This window comes from Ammospiza nelsoni, chromosome 5 (assembly GCF_027579445.1).
Source record: "Ammospiza nelsoni isolate bAmmNel1 chromosome 5, bAmmNel1.pri, whole genome shotgun sequence".
Lineage (NCBI taxonomy): Eukaryota > Metazoa > Chordata > Aves > Passeriformes > Passerellidae > Ammospiza > Ammospiza nelsoni.
In genome coordinates this window covers 32,985,815-33,008,490 of record NC_080637.1, presented here as the reverse complement: position 1 = coordinate 33,008,490, position 22,676 = coordinate 32,985,815, and the positions used below count along the sequence as shown (strand labels likewise).

At 41.5% G+C, this 22,676-nt stretch overlaps 1 protein-coding gene across 2 annotated transcripts in view; it reads right to left on the bottom strand.

Moving 5' to 3' along the window:
- Positions 1 to 399: 399 nt before the first annotated feature.
- The window catches only part of SRGAP1 (SLIT-ROBO Rho GTPase activating protein 1), a 138,032-nt gene continuing 115,755 nt past the window's right edge, over positions 400 to 22,676 (bottom strand). For both annotated transcript variants that reach the window (XM_059472736.1, XM_059472738.1), the window contains exons 16-22: positions 18,814 to 18,919; positions 15,423 to 15,647; positions 14,296 to 14,375; positions 6,339 to 6,519; positions 5,646 to 5,780; positions 5,176 to 5,521; positions 400 to 3,445 (exon numbers count right to left, since the gene is read on the bottom strand). In XM_059472736.1, coding sequence (XP_059328719.1) covers positions 3,068 to 3,445; positions 5,176 to 5,521; positions 5,646 to 5,780; positions 6,339 to 6,519; positions 14,296 to 14,375; positions 15,423 to 15,647; positions 18,814 to 18,919 — 1,451 coding nt within the window. In that variant the 3' untranslated portion in view covers positions 400 to 3,067. The remainder of the gene's footprint in view (positions 3,446 to 5,175; positions 5,522 to 5,645; positions 5,781 to 6,338; positions 6,520 to 14,295; positions 14,376 to 15,422; positions 15,648 to 18,813; positions 18,920 to 22,676) is intronic.

Genomic DNA, 22,676 nt, shown 5'->3' with positions numbered 1-22,676 from the left:
TATTTTTAAAATATGTAAGCTGGAGTGTTTTCCTCACCCCATTTTTCCTGTGGGAGCAGGAGGGGGATGGCAGGGTGTTTGGCCAAGCGGGCAGTGGGGGCTTTCCTCGGCCAGTGTGAGCAGGATTGACTACCCTTGATGGGTTCTCAGCAGAACTACGTGAAGTTGGTGGCTCTTTGCGAGGGGTTTTCAGGTAAAGAGGGACTTTAAGTTAGGCAAGGAACTTTCCAGGAACAAGTGCTTCTTCAGGCCAAGAGTGTGATAGCTCTTGATGCAGTGTGGGGTGTGGGTAGCTGGGGGATGCTGGTGTGCTGGTTGCTTCCCTATGTGGGAAGTAGATCATCAATCCATGTTGGAAGATACAGTGGTTTCCCCAGCAAAACTACACACACAGACAGAACTATCTTCTTTATTATAAAGATACACTATGAGGAACAAACTTGAATGTATACTGAAGCTTGTAATGGTACATGCCAAGAATGTACAGTACTATACATAAAAGTGCATTGTCACAACAGATTAACAGTACATTTCTCTTCCAGAACTGTGGGTTTTCCATGTTTTTATTTGATCTTCAAGAGTGGAAGGAATGCAATGGGAATGCAGCCATACACGAAACAGGAAAGGATGCAATGGAAATGCAACAGTACAAGAGCAAAGCTAAAGCTCCTCTAAAATTTAAAGGCACTTTCACATGTACATACTACAGATGTACATTGACACAAGTAGGTAACAGTCAACAAGCAGGAAGCTACCAGTACTGCAATTCATCAAACTTGACAGTAAAGGACAATACTGATTGGATTAGGTGTGCAGGAGTTACCCTTTAGTACGCCTGTAGATGTAGCAGTCTTTCCTGTTACATATCCACTTACTATGCTTTAAAGTATCTATAATAACCATCAAACTACACATTAACTGTGTGAATGCACTAAGTGGATGCATTCACTAAATGCACTGTTTCTAATATTTTCTTTTGCTAAACAATTTCTAATAAAAGCATTATGGAGTCCAGTACAGTTATTTAAACATACAAAATTCCCTATGCAATTTAAAGATACAGGTATCCATCTCAATTGTGCCAGGTGGGTTAATTTAAAAATGCTAGACAAATTCCAGTTTTGCTCCACTGAGTCTAGTAAACTGGGGAACTACTTGAAAATACCTCTGGTCCCAAACAAGTGAGCAGACCAGCACTGGTCTGCAGCTGGGGCTGGTCTGGCTTAGGCTCTGGCCCGGCATTAGGGCCAGGCCAAGGATGGAAGGTTTGCTGACCCATGCTGCACAGCCCACTGTGGTGGATTAAGACTTTGCCTCTTACCTAGATGTGTGTGAAGTCTAAGATTGCACTGAAAAGTATTTGCAAATATCAGCAATAGTTTGAGGCTCAGAGGCAGTTTATGGGGTACTTCTCACACCTAGATTTTCACATAGCATCACCTGTCTAGAAGGTGTAAACCAGAGCAGGAATAAATTGCTCCTAAATAACAACAGGAAATTACTCCTGTCACCTCAGCAATTATGTCTATCAAATTTTGTCCCTACTCTTCTCCTCCCAAACTCAATTTTTTATGTATAATGAGTTGTAAAATTTCAAGCTTTCCAAAAGTGAGATCTTACAGAATATGTGGAAAAACAGATCTTAATTACAGCCAGTTGTACTTCTGTAGGTGGACCACAAGTGATTTTTCCCCATTTTATTAACTGAACCTTCTTTTGTGGATTGGATGCTTGAAAGCATATTCCCAGAAATAGTATTATGGCTTACTGTTGCAATGTGCAAAACAGCTGTAGGTTTAGCTCATGCCTAACAAAGTTTAACAACAGAGCACTAAGCAAAGTTGACAGTCGCCACTCGCACAGACATAAGAAAGGTACTGATTTCTGTCACTAAAGAAAAGGGAAGTGGAAGGGAAAAGGGTTATGGAAAACTTTAGTCAGCTTGAATCTAGGCAGTAGAAACTCAGCTGCCTGTCCTGTGAGTGACCCCTGCACCACTGGCAGGGGGTAGTCCCCCTTCAGAGTCCTTGTCTTGCTGCTGTCAGCACAACTGAGCATTTGCTGTGCAAGGCAGTCAGCACAGCTGGGTCAGCTGGAAACTCAGACTATTGCAACCCAAATCACGTCCTTAATTGGACACTGAGCAATAAAGTCAATGGGAGACTTTTCTGAATTACTGTGTAGTTGATCCCTTTAATAGCCCCTCATGCTCCCTGATGGACCAGCAGGTTCAGGCACTCCCCAGAGCCTGGCTTCTGTGAACTTCAAACAAATTCAGCTTCTGTAAAAAATGTGGTATCAGGGAATGAAGGTCTGACTTCATGGGAGAAGGTACACTATTACAGAGGGCAGCAAAAGGAGTTTCTAGTTACTATCCTGGAGATGTGCTTTAGCTGTGTCCTGGAATGCTGCCTTGTATCAGTGAGAGCAATGTGATCTCCAGCTCCATCCAGCGCTTGCCTCTAGTGAGACTGCCAACAAGAAAGCTAACACTTGGTGCCAATTATGAGTTTGTGAGGGTTTGGTGATTTTTTTCTCTTGTGTCTTAAATAAGAAATGTGGCCTGAGATGACTTAGACATTCCACACAGACACGTAATCCTCACATGCTAAGTTTCAGTTCTTACTAACCTGCTTGAGATTTGGTTTGGTGACCCAGAAATGAGAGACTCCATGTCCTCTGAACCCCCTCCCGCCCCTTAATTTTGTGCAGGATCTGTTATTATATAGCTACAGTAAGACTGTGAAGTATGGTACAACGTGGCAAGCTGTTTGTGATCTGTGTTGGTTTTATTACAAATGGTGCAGCATCAAGTTTTCAAGTAAGTCTATGTTTGTTTTTTAAAACTATGCACAATTGTCCAGTTTTTCGTTTAATCGAAACCATACAAAATACAAATGCCCATGTTAATGTAGCTACTTTCAGACAATACATTCAAAACCACTGAAAAACAAAGCCTCTCCAGTTACAAACATGAACAAATGATGTTACGGAGCCCTGACTTCTATTGTTAATCCATCTCTTTCCCTAGCACACACCAGCTGGGCGCTGTGGGTGGCTGAGCTGCCTACATTGTGCAAGATTTGTCGGCTGGACCCTGGGAAGGAGGAGAAGGCCCTATGCTAGGATTTGTTTTTGGAAGAACAATAGGTTTTGGCCTAAGAGCAGGAGGTTTCAGCTGCACTCCCATTCTAGGGGCCACCATGGGCTTGAAAGTACTCATGGTGTCACTGGAAGAACTAGTGCTACGGCGGATCTGAGGCTCGGAGCCCCTCAAAACAATGCTGTGGAGAGGGCTGAGCGACTCCGTTGAGGTGGCAGGGGTGGGGCTGTTCTTCACTTGCTCCAAGGTGTCCAGCACGACATCGGGGGCGTGTTTGGCCGAGCTCTGCCGCTCCAGCTCACGGAGCTCGTTCAGTGCTGTGGTCATTGTCTCCTCGATGTCCTGCGTCAGAGCACAGAGACAGCAGCGTGTCATTTATGTTGCTACTGAATGCCAGAGGAGCAAGGGGAGGGGTAAGGAAATGCATTAATTACTTCACCAACCATCCTCTAACAGTTATGATAATGCTAAAATTAATTTCCACCAGATTTATATGAAAGGCATTACGATTGACAACATGGCAGTTTTGGGTGAACATTACAAACATTTAACCTTGTTCATATGAGAGAATCAAAAAAAGGTGTTACACCAAAATCTGCAAGCCATTTATGAAGTGATCCTCAGGACAACTGATTTTTGCTTAGCAATGTTTTAGTGGTGAAGATTTCTGTCATCTCTTGGTTACTGACAACTGCAAAGATTTTAGTCCATTTGTTCACTCTTAGCTAGCTGCTCCGCTCATCTAAAGCCTCAGGTGCTCAGGGTCTGTATTCCCTCACATGGATTACAAAACCCAGTTTTCTAAGGAAATAAAGTTTGTGTGCCTATCAGCTCTTGTCTCCTCTTGTTTCATCAAGTTAAATCTTAAACAGAAAAAATCTGTAAGATATTGGTCAGTATGCGTACCTAAGAAAAACTATTTTCTTCATCAGGATTTCAGGCCTGACGGCTAAAAGAATGTACCAAGAGACTAGTTTACTGCTTCTCAGTGGTACTGAGATACAACTAAGCTTAAAATATCTTGTGTTCCCTGCCTGCTCACACTGTCTTTCACATAGTTTAATCGAAGTTTGGGTTCTAGTCTAGGCATAAAAAAGAGATATCTTAAGTCAAACAGTGCTGTTCCAGGAACGTAAATTAACAGCTTAGAATAAAATAAAACAGTAAAAACACTTGCACTTTCTAATCCTAATAAATGGGTTCTGACCTAAGCATGCCAGTCCCTTCTATTCCTCACTGGAAGCAGAGTTTGAAAGCAAGCATTGTCAGTATATTAAATTTTAAAACATGAGTGCCAATGTTATTGTAAAATGTGTTTGCAATGATAGAGCACCCTCAGGGTGCTCCTAGTAATCACCTTTTCCTTCCTAGACAAAATGTGAGTTCTGAAGACAGAGGCATCTATTTACTCAAGAGCTGTTACCAGCTCAGTACAACAGACCAATTTGATGATCAGGGTACTTCCTACTCCATTCTCTTCACCTCTTCACTGCCAGGAATGAGACAGGTGACTGTTTACACAGTAAGATGGCCCACAATTTATGCAGCTGTGACATCTTGCACATCAGGTTCTACTACACGCCTCAAAGCAACACACAGTATGAACTGTATGAAAACTATAAAATCCACAAGACCCTGGACTGTAAATCTCTGCTTTGAATGGCAATGGTCATTACTAGCCAGTCAGAGCACTTTTCTGCTTACCACAATACTGAGACATAATTGAACACTTATTACATGCAAGTCAGAATAGGCCAGCCTTCAACAGAGCACAGTGGTCTATGTAGCTGTTGTAAGACTGTCCTAGTGTTCTGTATGGCAGAGGCAATTTCATTACAGTGTAATGGGAAATAATTTCTTTTTATTGCTTCTGCAATGTTTACTTCCCTTTGTGCTTCTTCTATTCAGGATTGCTTAATACATCTTCTTTCACACACACTCTGTTTGGAAAGCCAAGTAGGATATTCCCCTGCACACACCTTCCCACCAGAGCATGTGCTCTGTGCTGTGCTATTCAATGGGATTTGCTGCTCAGAAAATCAGACAGTGCCATAAATAAAAAAGACACAAACCTGAGCTATTGACTCCGGGTCCAGTGGTTTGTGGTCATTGAAACCTGTGTACTGACCAGAGGATGTGGACCTTCTGATGGGAGGGCTGTCGATCTTCTTCAGCGAGTCGTGCCTGCTGATGTTGGTGAGGCTGCCGTGGCCCGGCCGGCGCCGCCGCTCAGGGCTGTCGGCGTTCAGGCTGCGGTTCTGAAGGAGGGCTCTGGGACTGCAGTGAGTTGCCAGGTTGGGGGAGCCCAGCTCCAGGGCCGAGTTGGAGAGAGGGTGAGGGGGGTGTACTGGGCAGTGGCCGTCACTGCTCCTGCCTGGGCGTCTCAGGGGAGGCGGAGGCTCTGATCTCTTTCTCTGCCTGCACCAGTGGAAGTGGTGGAAGAACAAACTGTAGTGAGCCAGCATAAGCAAGTGCAGGAGTAATTACTGTGTTAGCTGAGCTGTGAACAGGACTGCTGAAAACACGTTACACTGAGGCTTACCTTCCTGAATACACATCTGAGTGACGGTCAGTAGGAGAGTTCATATCCTTTGATGATGACTTGTCCTCAGTTATGGGTCCGCTGCTGGCCTCACTGTCTGCTTTTTGGCTCAGTGTGTCTGAGAAAGTATCATCCCTGAACAGAACACAGGCGGTGAGATGAGAAGTCAGTGAGTGAGAGCACCTTGGCACTCTCAGATTTTAATCCCCTTAAGAAAAGCAGGCATGTTATAAATGCACTGCAGCCCTTGCACATCTCCCAAAATTGTTTATAATCCCACTGTTTACTGAGCTCTTTGCACTCTGAGTGTATGTAACCTTTCCGTAAAGAACTTTGAAATCCTTGGCAAAGCACGTGCCTAATGCTACAAAACGAGTTCAGGGCTGTATTTCCCCAGTTCTTGCTATTCTGAAGTTAAAAGTCAGCAACTACTACACAGAGATAGTCAAATTAAAATAGGTGCAGCAGCATCTGTCTCTTAATGTACTGGGAACGTATCCATAGAAGCAGCTTAGCCTAGTAGTAGTTTTTGGTGGAGCTTTCAATTCAGGGCAGTAAAGACAGGTATCCTGCATAAAAGGCAAATGTTTAATCTATCTGACCCTTCAAACCACTGACCCATTTGGCAAATATTGCTAAGCACTGCAGACTTTACATCCCCCCAAGAACCCAGTCACACCAGACACTGCTTACATATCCTGCACCACTATGTACTGGTGAGGAACGAGGCCATCAATTCCATTGTGCCTTCCTTCCCACCAGTCCTCAGATGCTCGGTGATAGAGCAGAAGGGAAGCTCCTTTCTTGAAAGAGAGCTCTCGTGCAGATCTTCCAACATAGTCAAACTTGGCAATAGCTTCTATGGGCTCGCACTCTGGGGGGGAAGAACAACAAATATCAGGTTACATATCGCTCTTTTTGGTTTCATCAACCCCATTTTTCCCATTTTCTCAGTGCTCATTCTGACAGAGATCAGCTGAAGGAAGGCAAACTTCAGGCAGTGGTGACAATGTGCCCCTTACAAAGAAATATAATCAATCTGTGCCCCAGGTGTGAAACATCTGGACTGCTTCAGGAGCTGCAGAAAACAACAGCATACTAAAATGTTACAACTGCCTTTGGGAGAGAGGCCTCTGCCTCCTGCTGGAAAGGATCCTGCATGGCTGGAGAGTGGGATGGAGGCCAGGCAATAAAGACTTCTGAAAATAAAAAGAACAAACTCAGATGAATAATCAAAGGCCCAAGGAACCAGCGTGATAAGGGAAAAGTAAACAAGAATGCTTTTACCATCTGCAGTGTCAAAGGAAGGAAGACAAGATTAGCCTGTGCATGAGTAGGGATACCCTGCTGAACTGGGCCATGGAATTTGTGTCTTTTACGTGACGAGCATGCAGACCTACTGAAACCTAGCGTTTTGCACAGCACCAAAGCCTCCTCCTTTAATTCACTTCCTTAATGCCCTTTTGGAGTGAGACAAGACGGCTCCAGACCACAGGGACAGTCCCTGTGTGGCCTCAAGTTGCTTAAAGCAGCTCTGACTGCTCCAAAATCCTGAGCTGCCCTGGTTTCTGCAGGGGAGGCTGGTGTTTTCTGAAACCAAACACTGGCTACAGCAGTGCTGGCTAATCCTCTATCAGAATGCTGGTAAATTCAGATTTAGTTACCAGCCTTAGGCTGGAAATGGGTTCTATCCCATAACCTGTGCTGGGATGGAGACCTACTGATGTCAGCAAAGGGGCCCTGCAGCTATGGCCAGAGCTGTGCCCAGGCATCCAGCAAAAAGCTGTGATTTTCACAAGCTCTCATTTTGTCTGCATAAAACCAAAAGCACCTGAGCTCTAACAGATTAAATTTTGTCATCAAAGTCTCAAAACATAAAGAAAAAACTGCAAAACACAGGTCTAAAAATCACATACTCTGATGATTCCAGTAACTCGAGTCCCTGAAATGACTAATTTCTTTACATAATTAGAGCAATATTTAGATGGAAATTAACATCTGGGCTAATGACTAGCATAGCAACTTTCTGTCTGATGTGAATTAAAATTGCTGAGGTGGTAATTCCCTACAGAACCAGACTGGTAATGAAAGCCACTGTCCCTTTATGACAACATTTTGCACAGGAATGTCTTTTTAAAATTAACTTTGTTCTACAGTCTGAAAACATAATGACAGCACCTTTATTGAGGTTACAGCTTGCAGGTAATTTTTTAATAACTTGCTCAGCCTGCAGAAGACTGTCTTGTGGTTTGCTGCTTCTGCAGTCACTTTAAGTGTTCCTGTCAGTGACAAACTGTAGTGTGTACAGAAATCACTAACACAGAAACTTTACACAGATGGAATACAATGATATGGAGAATTTACTGTTACAAACACAGAAGAAATGTATGGTGGCAGAAATTATTTCAATTATATAAATACAATGAAGAACCTAGCAATAACAGTATACATTCCTGAAAATGCATCCCTACTGGATGGCTATAGAGGACCATATTATCTTTTTGTTCTTTGTCTTTCTCCTCTCTTTCTCTTTTGCTTTCTCTGTCTCATAGCCCCTGCTCTAGACCACTGACATGGCAGCAACAATGCGGGATCTAATCACTGGTTTTATTTTTTGTTTTCTTCCCTTGCCTTGCATGGACAAAGCACAACTATCATATTCTACCCCATACTCTGAAGTTTGTTGTGGGAAGGAAGAGCTTGTGAGCCAGCACCTCTGAATACCAAATGTACTGTGACTTGTGAGTCAGCACCTTTGGCTGTGTGCTGTGGGAGTTGAGAACTTACTGAAGTGTACTGTACAAAACAAAGGGCTCGTTCACCCCCACTCTTGTGGAAGTCTGTTGTAAGAAATTTAAGGGTGTGTTAGCCAATACCTTTTGAGTCTAAATATTGGGCTGGTGGCCAAAGTTATGGTGACTGTACAATAAAACCTAGGAGTTCCTTGATATGTGTCCAATGTCTTTGTTCAGCCTGATGAGAATTTTTAACAAACATCACGGCCCCTACGAATGTCTCGCTCACTGGCATTCCCTGGTGGGTGGGGCTGAAGGTTTCTTGGTTTATGTTTTTAAGCAAAGAAACTATAATGTTGACACAGAAAGAAACATTCTGGAAATCTGGGCTGCCTCTAATGGTGGTGTGATATTATGATATGCTACCCTGTTGTCATTCCTACAGCCTCTAACAGAAAATACAGAGGCCACAAAGCAACTGTAAGGCACAGAAAATGAAAAGAGGTAAAACCAAACGTGCCTGTTTATCTTGCATCATCTTTATGAGAACAACATGAAATGACAATATGAAATGGCAACAGTGTAACACTGAGAAAAGAACACAGTTCTCCTATCATGTGTATTGTTCGTGGAATTTATTATAAGAAGGAAACACTGGAATTAGGTAGGATTGAAAAGGAGCAGACATTTATGAGCACTCTGTTCTCAGATTACAGCTAATTTATGGGTTATGGTAGAGCTGGTCAAGAATTCAGAAATAAAACCTTCCAGGCTTTGGAAAGCCAGTCACTCACTAACAGGCAATATTTTAAAATGTAAAAAAAAAAAAAAAAAAAAAAAAAAGTCAACCAAACAAAAAAGTTTTACAGTAAGTCATAAAATCCCAAATTTCCTGCACATATTTTCCTTAGACATTCTCCACAGCTAACTGGTAGTGCTCATGAGTACTGGATGGATGGACAAACCCCAACACTGATTTGCTATGGAATTTCCTGTTTCTCTGCTAACGTCAACAGACCATACAGTATCCCACAATTAAGTACACAGGTCTTTTTATTTACAAATCAGTGGACTAAACTAGAAACAGTTCTGTCTTGCTCAGTGGAATTATGCTCATCTAAGTGTGGTGTGAAATGAGAATTCTCTTTATTGTATCCTTCTACCACCTGCAAGACTCACATTCTTTCTCAGAGGTCTGACTGACATTGTCCCACTGGAACAAGCTGTATGAATTGTTAATGTACCCATAATGGATGTGACTTCTGAGACATGTACATCAGATTGCCTGGGTAACAAATCCCACCTCCTCAGGGAGGAGTGCCCAGAAAATTTCACACAGATTTCATGAAGAGGACGAAAAATGAGTTCAGACAGGTTTTCCTACTGTGAAAGGGGTGTTTTCATTTCTTTATACACAGAGATAACTTTCCTATAGCAAACAGTACTGAGACTGCACTTAAATAGTAATTCACCTTGTTACAGGTCAAGCTTTAATAGTCAAAACCAAAGTACCATGACAGTTACTCCCAAACATAAATGCATTTTGGAAAGTTAAGCCATTTAATATCAAGGTTACTGAATGACAGATGAGTATTTCCAAAAAGCTAAGGAAATGAAAGCTAAATTTGGGATCCGTAACTCAAATTCTGTGTGGTACTGAATGTCTAACAGTAAAACTGACAGCTCAGAGGGAAGTGTAATTGCACTGCTCTGTCCGTACCTGCGGGCATTCAGCTAAAATATCAAGAAGTGTTTGGTGGCATACAGGATCTCACCAGCTATCATCTCCAGTGAATCAGGAAATGCTATGGAAAGGAAAAATCAGGACAAACTGAAGAACTGTGGGAACAACTTCTGCTTGGGAGAGCTGAAAGGGCAGAATAAATGTGTTAGTTTTATCTTTGAGATTGGAGTGCCAGATGTAGACCTAACCTCCCTACAGAGGTGATGGCAGTGAATTGGCCCTGGGCTGCCCTCCATGCCTCAGGGCACAAGGAGCTAAGGAAAGGAGGGGACACCATTCCCTGCACTTTTTCTAGGGGAGTTGCTGTTGCTCTGCTGTATACTTCCTCAGTTTTCCCAGGTGTACCCAGTCTGTTTGGAATAAAGTACGTCCCGCACTCCCCAGGAAGATGGGAATCTATCTCCTTATTTCTTTATCTTCTGCATCCCATCAGAGAATAGAGTGGTTCTGTAATTTCAAAGTCCTGTCCTCAGGACAGCAGTTTTCTGAATGGGAAGAGCAAAAGCAAAGAACTGTTGCAAGGTGTTGACATAACAGAATTTGGCAAAGTATCGATCGCAGCACGCACTTCTGAAGAGCAAGAAAATTAGTATGTGTTGGGAACAACAATGTACAGTCTGACATGTCCCTACTTTTGTTTTCAGCAGAAATACCAGCTAAAGTTTTATCCTAAGTTTATGAGATATCTATGGAGAGTATGGCATTAATTTTATGTATGTTTTCCTAGGAGAACTCCATCTGTCTAACTTCCTCAGGAAATGTTTACTTCCTTTGCAAACAATCTAGTCACTCTTTACCATATGACTCCAACAAGATTAAAAAAATCTCCATCAGTTTGAAGGTAAAGGAAATATGGTAACAGCTGTTTCAGTAAAACATAAACAACGTCCTTTGAATCTTTACTGCAGAGACATTTTCAGGTAAAGGTTTGTCTGCAGCAAAATTACAGGTAGATATTTTTTTGTGTCTCAGCTGAGTACAAAAGTTCTGAACTTCACAAATTAAATTTCATTTCCAGATTGAGGAGAAAGGAAAAACTTCTATGTTTTTCTTATCAGGATATTTTCTGGATATCTAAAAAAGCCTGAAAACACTACAGAAAAATGCAGCTCCTTTTCTTTCCTGTTTCCCTTTCCAGTGATCAACTGAAATACATGAACACCAGTCATCTTAGGGGGAAAAAACCCACAACAATTTATATGCTTAAAATAAAGCAGTTATGAAATATTTAAAAGCTCATTTATGTGTGCTAGTATTTTTCCCTTAATCTACTGCATTTTACCTCTGTGGACACAATTAAAATTTAAGTTTTAAAGTCTTGTTGTTTTCTAAATTGTAATGAACATTTCTAGCGCTACTGACACAGCCCCTACAGATGGGTTTTTTCCTCGCAGGCACAGAGAGCAGTTTAAACTTGCAGTTTAACTTTACAGCAAGAGTAAGTAAAATAAATCCTTTTGGTTTTGATTGTAACCTCTGGATTATGTTTCGATGACCCTGTAATTCCTGTGGGGTAGGCAGCTTGGTCTTACATATGTACACAACATTTTAGCATAAAACTAATCAGATTTTCAACATGAAAAAAACCCCTTAGCATTTACAGAATCTGCTTCTTCCATGTCCTAACAGAGGGAGCCATGGAAGTACCACATGTCCGATCAATGCAGCAGCCATGCAGCACCTCCCTTTCTCTCTCTGCACATTCAGCTGGCAGTGATGCATCCAGCCTATTATCAATGAATCAATCACATTAAACCCCCAAAATACTCCAGACCCTTTAGTAGAAGGGTTTTTGTTATCCACCACATGTTTATCAGTGACTCACAAAGTTCAGTAAGCAAACTGAAAAATTTTCACCTATTCTCGTATCTGGTGTAAAAAATACTTTTTAAAATGAATTGTCTAGAGCACAAACACATGAATGTATGTGCAAAGAGAGAGTGAGTGTATTTAATTTATTAGAAATAGCACATTAGAAAAATGTGCTATTACAATAGAAAGCCATATTAATGGAAAAAATGGGTTAGAGCTTGCAGGTTGGAATAGAAAATGAACAGTTTTTGTGTGCAATCCAGGCCTGTTAATCTTCAGCTTTGCAGCAGTATTTATCTAGCTTACAAATATTTTTGTTCTAACAATTATTTCTCTGTAAACACAGATGTCCGCTTTCTTTTGGCACTGAATTAATTAAAAAGGTGTGATGAGGAAACTAGAATTAAACTACTGGGTGATCTGGTGAACAAAAACCCATGTCTTTGAGCAGTCAAATCTTTCAACAGAACTTTGTCCTGTTGACAGGTACTCTCTTCAGGGTTTGTCTTCCCCAGTGACACAGTCACAAGCAGTACCAGGACAGGAATGTAAAACTGGTATAACAACACAGTGGTGGGGTACAGCCCATGATGATTGAGACCCAAATGTTGCATCACACGATGCCACAGTCCTGCTCCTCTGTATCCTTGCTGATGTTTTCATCTTTCCTAGGCATGGCTTTGAAGTAACTGCTTTGATGGCTGCTGAAAAGCTGCACTTCTTCTCCATGTCCACTTGTGCCTTCGTCTGTCAGTTTGGTCATGGGACCCTGAAGTTGGCCCCAACATATTGAACTGGTGTGTCAGCTACACTTTACTTGTGCTCTAAATGAGAGACAGGCAGGCTTCCTCAGCTTCCACTCTTGCTTCATACCTCCAATGGAAGAAGGAGTTCTTCTAAAGTATAGCTATACTGTCTTGGAAAAATAAGGTGCAACTTTTGAGTTTGTTCACACTGCTTAGAAGAGATGTGCTGTAGAAAGATGGTGGGTTTAGTTGTACAGAGCTGGTCAAGGGGAATCCATGCACAGCCTGTCTTGTAGAGCTGCTGGTACTCCCTGCTGCACAGGCATGGCTATACACCCAGGCAGGAGACCAAGATTTCTCTCCTACTCTCAGTCTTCCCTCCTTCTGTAATGTCTGCCCACCCACATGTCCCTCCTGTCCAAACAGCTGCACTGACAGACTCTGCCTGCCCCTCCTCACCTTGGCAAAGGGGAAGAGACAGACAATCTGTCAGTGACAGCCTGTGTACGTGACCAAGCAGAGGGGTGCAGCTAGAGTGGAACCATTGTTTACTCTGCTCTGTGTGCAATGGGAGCAGTGCAGCCAGCTTTCCTATCCATACACCTTCCGGTTTCCCTTCCCCACAGCAATTGTCCCAGCTCCTGAACATATCCCTTATGACATTATTTAAAAAAAAATATCCTTTTCTGCAGTAGCTCTTTTCCTCCCCTCTCCTCTGCTCTGTCTTTTCCTCTTCCTTCCTCCACACATCCTCTGCAAGGGACAAGGGGAAGCTTTTGTTTCTACTGCTGCACGTGTGCTGGTTGCTCTGTCTGGGTTGCCTGCTGGCCAGACAGGCAGAGAGCTCACACTGCTGCTGTTCTCTACATGGAGTGTTACTCTGAATCCTTCACCTCTAATGAACTACTAATTATCACAAAATAGTAGTTATATAATAATTTTGAGAATCCTTTTCTATCTGTTAAATTTGCTTGAAAATTGGCAGAAGTTACTGTGAGGGACATCAGAAGAATGGTCAAACTGTCACACTTGAATACACATTTATGACCTGGACAAAAAGAATTAATATAATAGAGTTGCATCAGTTTTTTCATTGATACCTCTCATACCTAGAAGTATATGTGACTGATATTTACAGAAAATTATTACTGTTCAAAAGTTTCACTGTGGGGGGTACACACATGCTTTTAAGTTGTATAAATACTTTAGGGAGAGCAGCTTTTAAATTCATATAAAAATAGAGCTTCAATGGCAAATATCCTCTAGCTGCAATATTAAAGGGCACACTTTTGACAAGTTTAGGTTTTATAGACAAAAGAGTCACTAAAAATGTAACACTATGTCAGAAAATAATATGTACTGACTGAAATAGTTTCTCTCTTGCCCTTCCTGTGACTGGGCAAATCAGGAGTGAACAAGGAAACAGCTGGTCAAACACAGATGAATCAAGAGTGCAAAAGCACACAAACAGAGATTGAAGATTTGCTACTGAACACCAGGACTGAAATTTCCTTCTTTCAAATAAGACACAATTAGGAAAGGAAGAAGGTGTCCTGCCTGGAACACCTGTAGGACTTACTCCCATCAAAGGCACAGTAAAGTGACAGACTCACCATCTTCACTGGTGTGGGGCTCTGTACTGGCATCCTGGTCCCCCTCCTCCAAGGTACCATGCTCACTGTATGGGCTGTCACTGGAGGCAAGCAGAGAGGAACCACATACATCAAAAATATGCCACCTCCATGGGATTATTTAGAAGCATTCTTATAATGCTACAAAGTCATGTGCAACATAATTATCTTAGTGTGGTATGAATATATAATTAATAAAGAAGCCTATATGCATTTCCTTGAAACAAAATTCCAACATTAAGAAGCCCTCAGAACATTTGATTCCTTTATAAACAAAAACTGTGTGTGTTTGCTGCCAAGGGGGTGTCCTGGTTTTGGCTGGGATAGAGTTAATTTTCTTACATGTAGCTGGTACAGTGCTGTGTTTTGTATTTAGGATGAGAATAATGTTGATAACACACTGATGTTTTAGCTGCTCCTGAGCAGTGTTTACACTGAACGTCCCACCATACCTGCAAGTAGACTTGGGGGCACAAGAAGCTGGAAGGAGACACAGCCAGAACATCTGACCCCAACCAACCAAATGGATATTCCAGACCATGTGGCATCATGTTCAGCACATAAACTTGGGACAAAGCTGGTCAAGGGCTGCTGCTCAGGCACTGGCTGGGCACTCATCAGTGATGATGAAAACTGCATTGTGCATCACTTGTTTTGCATATTCTAATTATTGTAATTTGCCCTTTCTTTTCTGTCCTATTAAACTGTCTTCATTTCAACACAAGAATTTTACATTTTTTTCCCAATTCTCTCCCCCATCCCACTGTGGGGAGAGTGAGTGAGTGGCTGTTTGGTATTTAGCTATCTGCCCCATTAAAGCACAATAAAGAAAAGGAGAAGGCTGAAATTTTGAAAGGTGGTTCACAGCCAAAGAAACAATTTCCTACCTGCCTGCGTGCTCTGATCACCTGGAATTCTATCTCTGGCTGAACACCAAGCAGCTTCCTCCACAAAATGTTGTAGGAAACATCATCAGAATTGCCTTTGCTTCACTTTTTCATATTTAACACTTTACTATGTGGACCTAAATGCTCTTCTCGTTTATCTTCATACTTCTAACCAGCCTAATGATTTTGTTTAGGAGACAGAAGAATAATATTCTGACTTACCAATAGTCATCTCCAGCCATGCATTTTTCATATACCGGTCCATCAAGTTCTTTCACATCTGGAAAAATAGCCTCATGATGGATGATGATAGTTTTGATTATCTCATTCACGTGTGCCTGACAAGACACCTGGTCTTGTATGTCTGGAACAGGCATCAGGGTTGGCCCAAAACAAATGGCCAGGTTGTATGGATCCATCATGTTTTCATCACTGTACTGTGAAAGGCTGTTATAACACAAAAATCAAGAAAAATTGACTTTTCCACTGTGACTAACCTTATTCTGAAAATTGTAGAAAACTTTTTGAAATCACCTCTTAGAGATTTCCTGTTGTCATTGACAATCCCACATAAAGTAATGGAACAAAAAACCAGGATTTCTTCAGTAGGTTATATACACTATGAAGTGAGTTTATTCCACATATATATTTATGTATATACATGTATTCCCAGGCTACCATGTTGAGTGTACACTGACTTAATGGGCTAACATCTGCTGCTGCTTCTAGCACAACAATGCTCCAAGTGAACTGGATGCAAAGTGAATCTACATTTCTCACTGGACCTGGGTGCATCTCTTTCAACCACTGGCTACACAACTTAGATACACAGAATTGTATTCTGCAGGCAACAAGTTCCTGGATCTTGCAAGGGCTCTTGTGACTTTTGGTTTCTGTTTTTAACATACAGACTAAAATTCCTAAGCACCTTGCCTTCTGCCCACAAACTCCCACAAGAGTTTCATTATGGAAGTGTCCAAATGAAAAGCTTTCATTGTTATTAATCAACTTTTGCAAGCTTTCCTTTCTTCCAGAAAATGCAAGGTTACTAATTTTCTAATTTGAATGAGAAGTTGTTATCTATTCCCATTTTTACTGAATGCCAATGCTGGCTTTTGAATGGTTCTATGTGGGGCCAGTCAAGTAGAATCTGATGTGCTGGGATGCCCTATACTATGTTGTCCTGTACTCTGAACCAGCATAGGAATTCTGATGTCTGGTTGTGTTCAAATACAACACCATGTTCCCTCCAGAAAGGGAACTTTAGAGAGTGTTTTCCACGTTTAATCAATACATATGCATGAGGCAAACCTTCTTCATGATTACCCTCATAACTAGCTTTTAAAATTAATCATGTTTGCCCCTTTCTTATGCCATGATTTACTATCCTGTCCTGTGTGTTAATTGGAGATGTCTTGTTCTTCTGATTTATCAGGTGGTTCAGACTTTATACATGCACAACTGTAAAAAAGCCTGTAACAATCATTGTGAAATGTGAAATTCTGCTGATGGCTGTTAACAAGCTGCGCTCCTCATGGCTCAAAGGCAAGGCTGGTACTGGTTAGCATCTCCATGAATGACCTACACAAGGGGATGGACGGCACACTCAGCCAGCTTACAGGTGATGCCACACTGGGAAAGGAGCAGTCAATGTGCCAAAGGTCAGATACAGGGCTACCATTTAGAAGGACTTCGACAAGATGGAGGAATGGAAAAATGGGAATTCATTCCACAGCATTTATGGCTATATTAGGAAAAGGCAGCAGGTTAAGGGAATGAATTATTCCTTTTCCAACTGGTGCTTGTGAAGTGGCACATGAGGTTCTGTGCAACTTCTGTTAGTTACAAGCCCAGAAGAGGACTACTAACAGAGATGGCTGGGGAGCTGAAGCATATGAATTATAATCTAAAGCAGAGAGAACTGGGTTTGTTCAGCCTTTGGATAAAAAGGTTACTGGAGAATTTAGCTGCAATCTCCTACTATATATAAGATTATTAACAAGAGCAAGACAGACACAGGTGCAAAGTGATGAGAGGCAATAGACACAGCAAGGGACATTCCAATGAAAGCACAAAAAATTTATTTACTATAACAGTGACCTAGTACTGGGACTGACTGCCTGGAGAGGCTGTGGAGTTGCTGCCATTTGAGGCTCTTGACTGGCCAAAGCCTTCAGCAACTTGATCTAACTTTGGAGCCTTGTGTGGGAAGCTACACCAGGTTAGGTCTGCCATGAGATGTGATGACTTCATGTTGCCAAGCAGGCATAACTACATATGCAAAAAGCAGAATGGGATTTGCAGGAAGTCAAATAATGGGAATATTTTTCCTGTGGATGTACCAGGAGCAATTTAGAGGCAGTAAGGTATTTAATCTGCTTCCAAACTGCATTCCTGTGGAGAGCACAGATGTAGCTAACATGATCACATAAGAAGTACAACCCTAGACAGCTCTGGTCTATCTGTATGTCTCTGCAGAGGAGAAGCTGTGATGTAAGCTTTTATGACATTTACATGATGTAATTTTTGGGGGACAGATTCAGTTTCAAATGAATGGTTATTTTCATAAAACTTTAGATCTCTGTCTCTCTCTGACATACTGCTTGAAAGTGGTTCAGAAATTGCTAGAAGAAAGGAAACAGGAACAGCTGTGACTACAGGCATGAACAAATAACCTGGCTGCAAAAGACCCTGTTTCTATAGGAACAGGCAGGCTGAATGAAATGGGGAAGGTCACAAAGACAGAATGAATCAGCAAAGGGCAAATTTAGGAAAAAAGAGGAAAAAGGTGATATGAAAACAGATAGAACAGGAAACAGACAAATTGACAGTAGAAAGAGAAAACTTAGAATCAGGGCAAAGTGCACATAAGCAGAATTTTCTGTGAAACCATTAGGGTCAGCAAAACCAGAGAGGGCCATGAAGGACTGAAGGAAGAAACACATTTCAATTGCCCAGCCTATCTTTTATTTTCTCTTATAGGAAGAAGAAGTTTTTTCTGGGATGATAAATACACGAACACCACTTTCCCTCTCAAACAATCCTCCTTCCAGCCTGTGTTTTGCAATGTGAGAAACAAGCTACTCTACATCAAAGCATACTCAGGGGATGTGTGTTCTCTGTACCCATACTCCTGTTATCAGAAAACAGAAGCAGCAAGACAAAGTCTCACCCTGGCACTGCCTAGCATCAAACAGGTAGCTTGTAGCGCCTGTGTTGCTTGAATATACTGGGGTTTTTCCCATCAGGAGAAATCAGCTTGAGATAAGGAAAAGAAATGCATTTTTAAATTGCATAAACTAGTTTTAATGTAGCTGCAGTTTGTTATTTTTCTTATCGGCTTAATTTGTTGCCAGCTTTAATGCTGTAGACTGCACTCCCCATTTCAGACAACACTTTAATGTGTCTTGTTCAATTCTGGATAAATGGAATTTTAATTTGAACGAAATCCAGCGTTTTCATTCTATTTCCACTGCCAATTAGAAGATCATATTTTTTGTTAAATGGAGCTCAAATGTGAATTCTACATAGAGTATGAGTGAAGCCAAAGAACTTCAACAGCAGCAAAGGAAGGCAGATAAAGGCAGACGGCAGCACTGGGGTCAGTACTTACTGGTTGAGGAAGGCAAAGAGGTATCTCATCACTATAAGGACCGACCTGGGCAAAGTAAGGAGCAGTTTGCGGATGTGAAGAGCCCTCTCATAGAGATTGTCTATTCCTGCAAACAGAAGAAAGTGTTTTATGTTCCCTTGTATATGATTGTCAGAAACAGCATTCAGTCAATTTACTCAATTTACTTTGACTTTTTATCATCACATGCCTCTAGTCAGTACTGTCTAATTCTGGCATATTAGAAAAATGAGATCTAGAAGTTCTTTTCCCTCTTAATAAAACCCCACAGCTTAAAAGTAACAGTTTTTAAAGATACAAATCTGTCTAAGTCAAACACTGGACACTTGCTGAGCTTTACAGCTCACAAAACCACAAAATCAGTACATAAATAACCTGAAGGAACCAAGGAAAGATGCTGGCCATTCCTTTCAAATACAGATGCATTCTCTAAATTTGAATTCTCCCATCAAACACTTAATCCAATCATCAAGCTTCTCCAGCAAGTTTTCTTAATCAAATATCCAGCTATAACTCTCTTAGTGGCAAAATAGGAGAAATGACCCTTTTTTCTTTCTTTTTTTTTTTTTTTTTTTTTTTTTTTTTTTTTTTTTTTTTTTTTTTATGGAGCCAAGAAACACAAAGATTGCATTTTTCTCAAATGATTTTATAGTAGTCCATGGAAATTCTTCTGAAGTGGGAAAATCATCTGATAAAAGCATCAGTTCCTAATATCTTGTAACAAGGATGCACTATTTTCTGTGTTGGTCAGAAAGACTATGTGTCTGCAAGTTGGGCAATGATGGATAAAAGCTTGAAGTGTTTTTCAGAAAAAGCAGTATCTCAGTTTTTAACTCAGTGTGTTTTCTGAGTCCACAGTAAATGACACTGTGGGAACAACCTCAAATTTCAGTAATGCTTTTTATGTGAGCCATGAAAGTATGCTGCAATTAACAACATCTAGGGGAAATCTTAGCATACTAAGATGAGAAATCCTGTCCAGTGGCACTAAAGTGGATATTCAGCAATTTGGAAATCAGAAACAGGAGCTGATTCCAATACCTGAAAAACAGATTGTACCACAAAATGTGGTATTTAGGAGTGCACAATTAAAATAATTACTTACATAAAAATGTGTTAAGTGAAAGTGTACATATGTAATACACATCAGAATTACTGGCATTACTTATGTGCTCTTTGGTATGGCTATTTCAGTATTTATTTGCAGATGCAAAATGTGTGTTGACTTACATTTCTAAGAAGAAAATTGGTATCTAGTAACTGTTGTTTTGGTATTAAAAACTAAGCATCAGAAGAGCATGTTGGCAGCAAGACTTTGTTTGCCACCTAGGTGTTATAGTTCACTAGGAAATGCCAGTGCAGCAAAAGAGTGTGAGATCTGCTCCCACATCAGCATTCACAGGAGATTCCACTGGCTCAGCACCACTAGCATGCTGGAACAAAAGATTCTGGAATGGGATCAAATTGGCCTCCATCAAAGTTTCTGTGGAAGCAAACAGCCTACCACTGCTTGCGTGAAGAGGTCCATTTGGCTTATGGTATCTGCTGCAGAGGCAGAACAGCAAAACTCCGGCAGGAAGTAAAAATGTATTCCCCAGCAGAGACCCTGAAGGCTGGACAGTGTCCCTGGTGAGCTGCTGCAGAGCTGGTAGGAAAAAGGACTGCTGACAAGCTGTATAATTTATAGCTTAATGAGTAACTCTGAACCCAAACACTAGCTGGAAATCAGTTCAAGCCGTCTCAAGTGGAGCATGGGACCTGAAATTTCTTTTTATGTTTCTTGTAAACATGGACTGCATGAGTCAAGAAATATTTCTGACTAATGGTTAAGAACTGGTGTCCACGGCAGGGACATGCCAAGTCTGGGAGCTGCTTGCACAGTGAACATCCACAGAACAACTACAGCTCTCCTTTCCCATTCCAATGCATCTTTCAACACTCCTGCTTCAGCAGCACTGTGTGCTGCATGTGGGAAGCTGGAGGGCAGTTTTGATGCAACACCAGAACTTGCCTTCTGCATTACAGCCTTTCCCGGCTAATGCCTTGTGCTACAGTCCTGCCTTCTCCAGACAATTCTGGAGACTGGCCCTGCTCAAGGTTCAGTCATTGCTGAATTCAAATCAGACCTGAGAAATGCACCGGGCTGGGACCCAAGGTGGGTTCAGCAGCTCCTTCTAGCAGTGTGTCGCCTGTATGGCTGCAATAGCTCTGTCTAAACTAGTGAGCTAAACCAGGATGGGGCACACTGGCAGGCAACTACCACTCAGTTATCACACTCTCCAGTGTGCTTGCAGTCCCTGCCAACTACAATTTTTCCAAGCAATTCCTGGACAAGTTTGACATGATACGTGAGTCAGGAACCAGTCCCAGTAGGCAGCACAGAGATGGTGGAGCAGGTACAGAGATTCTGGCTGTGTAGTCATGTATTGAACTGTCCCAGCTGTCCTACTAGGATCATGATCAGTACTAAGTACTTGAAGTGACCTGCACTCCATACTGAAGCAGTTACAAGCCATACAAGCTTGAATGAGGTGTGTGTTACCAGTACCTTCCTGGTAACACTGGATCCAGTTTCCATGAAAGTCCCTTTATTGAAAATCCAAACTACTGTCAAGCGGTAAATTTATTTACTTTCCACATTATTTCAAGAGGCTGCACTGATTTGATTTAAAGGAGCTAGGTAATGATGTAATGTATTTGCATGCTGTTTTGAAATGTGGAGCTGAATTTCCCCATTGCTTGAGTGTTTGCAGCACATGAGTGTTTGGGTACTTAGGAAAGATGGAATGAATACAGAGCAATCTTTTTACATGCAGGCAGAAAGAATTTGCAGCTCTGCTGCTTCCCATGCAGAGGAAAGCTAAAACATTGCTTTGCTTCCAATGGCTTTGCTAATGAGAGCCTCAGGGCAGAAGGACCATCCATGCTGGTTGCTGCAAGGAAATACTGGCAAGCTCAATGCTGGAGAGAGCTGGACACACCTCTCTTCTCACAGTACTTCTGTTGGAGACACTCTTTTCATTACTCTGATTTTTTTTACCTGAGTGCCTGATGAGTTATTACCCATTTCTCAGCTAAGAAAACAGAAGTGCTTGCTATTACATGATTTGTCCTAGTAATGCAATTTAACTGCTGAGCTGAAATAGAAATCAGGGGATTTGAAAACTGGTTCATTACTCTAATGATATGATGAGACTCATATTCCCAAAGACAAGCAAGAGGACAAGCCTCTGGCAAGGCCAAACACACTGAGAATTAATGTATTTTTTCTGATTGTGGAGAGAGACAGGGAAGAAAGATCTCTATGAAGAACACAGGAATATCAACTACAAATCAAGACTAATGTCAAGTAAACATCACAAAGTGAAATGGTTATTATTTTCTAGTTCCCAGTTCTCAGAGCAAAGCAAAACTTTTGGAGCTCTGGTCTGACACATCTGCCTTCCAGACCCATCTCTGCCATGGGGGTCAAACCCATAAGCAAGAGAGTTTCTTGTCAGCAAAATGAGAAGCTGCTTGTTGTGGGAACACTGTGCTTCAGTCAAAGCAGAGTACAGGAGACACTTGTAGGGTGAAACAAGAGAAGGGGAAGGGGGCAGCTTCTGGAGTTTCATGACTGTAGTGCTTTGTGGAAGAGCCAGGCACCTGAGCCAGAACCATTAATGTACCTTCATCATACAAGAGTGGAACAAGTATTCTACTAATATAAAGAATTTTATTTTCTGTCTATCCATAACATTATCTAGGCATCTAAGTTTCTGTAGTGTTTTGGATCTAAGAAGCCTCTACTAGTTATTACAAAAAATGAAAAGCAGAGAGCTCAGAGGTCATTTAAGTCTACAATC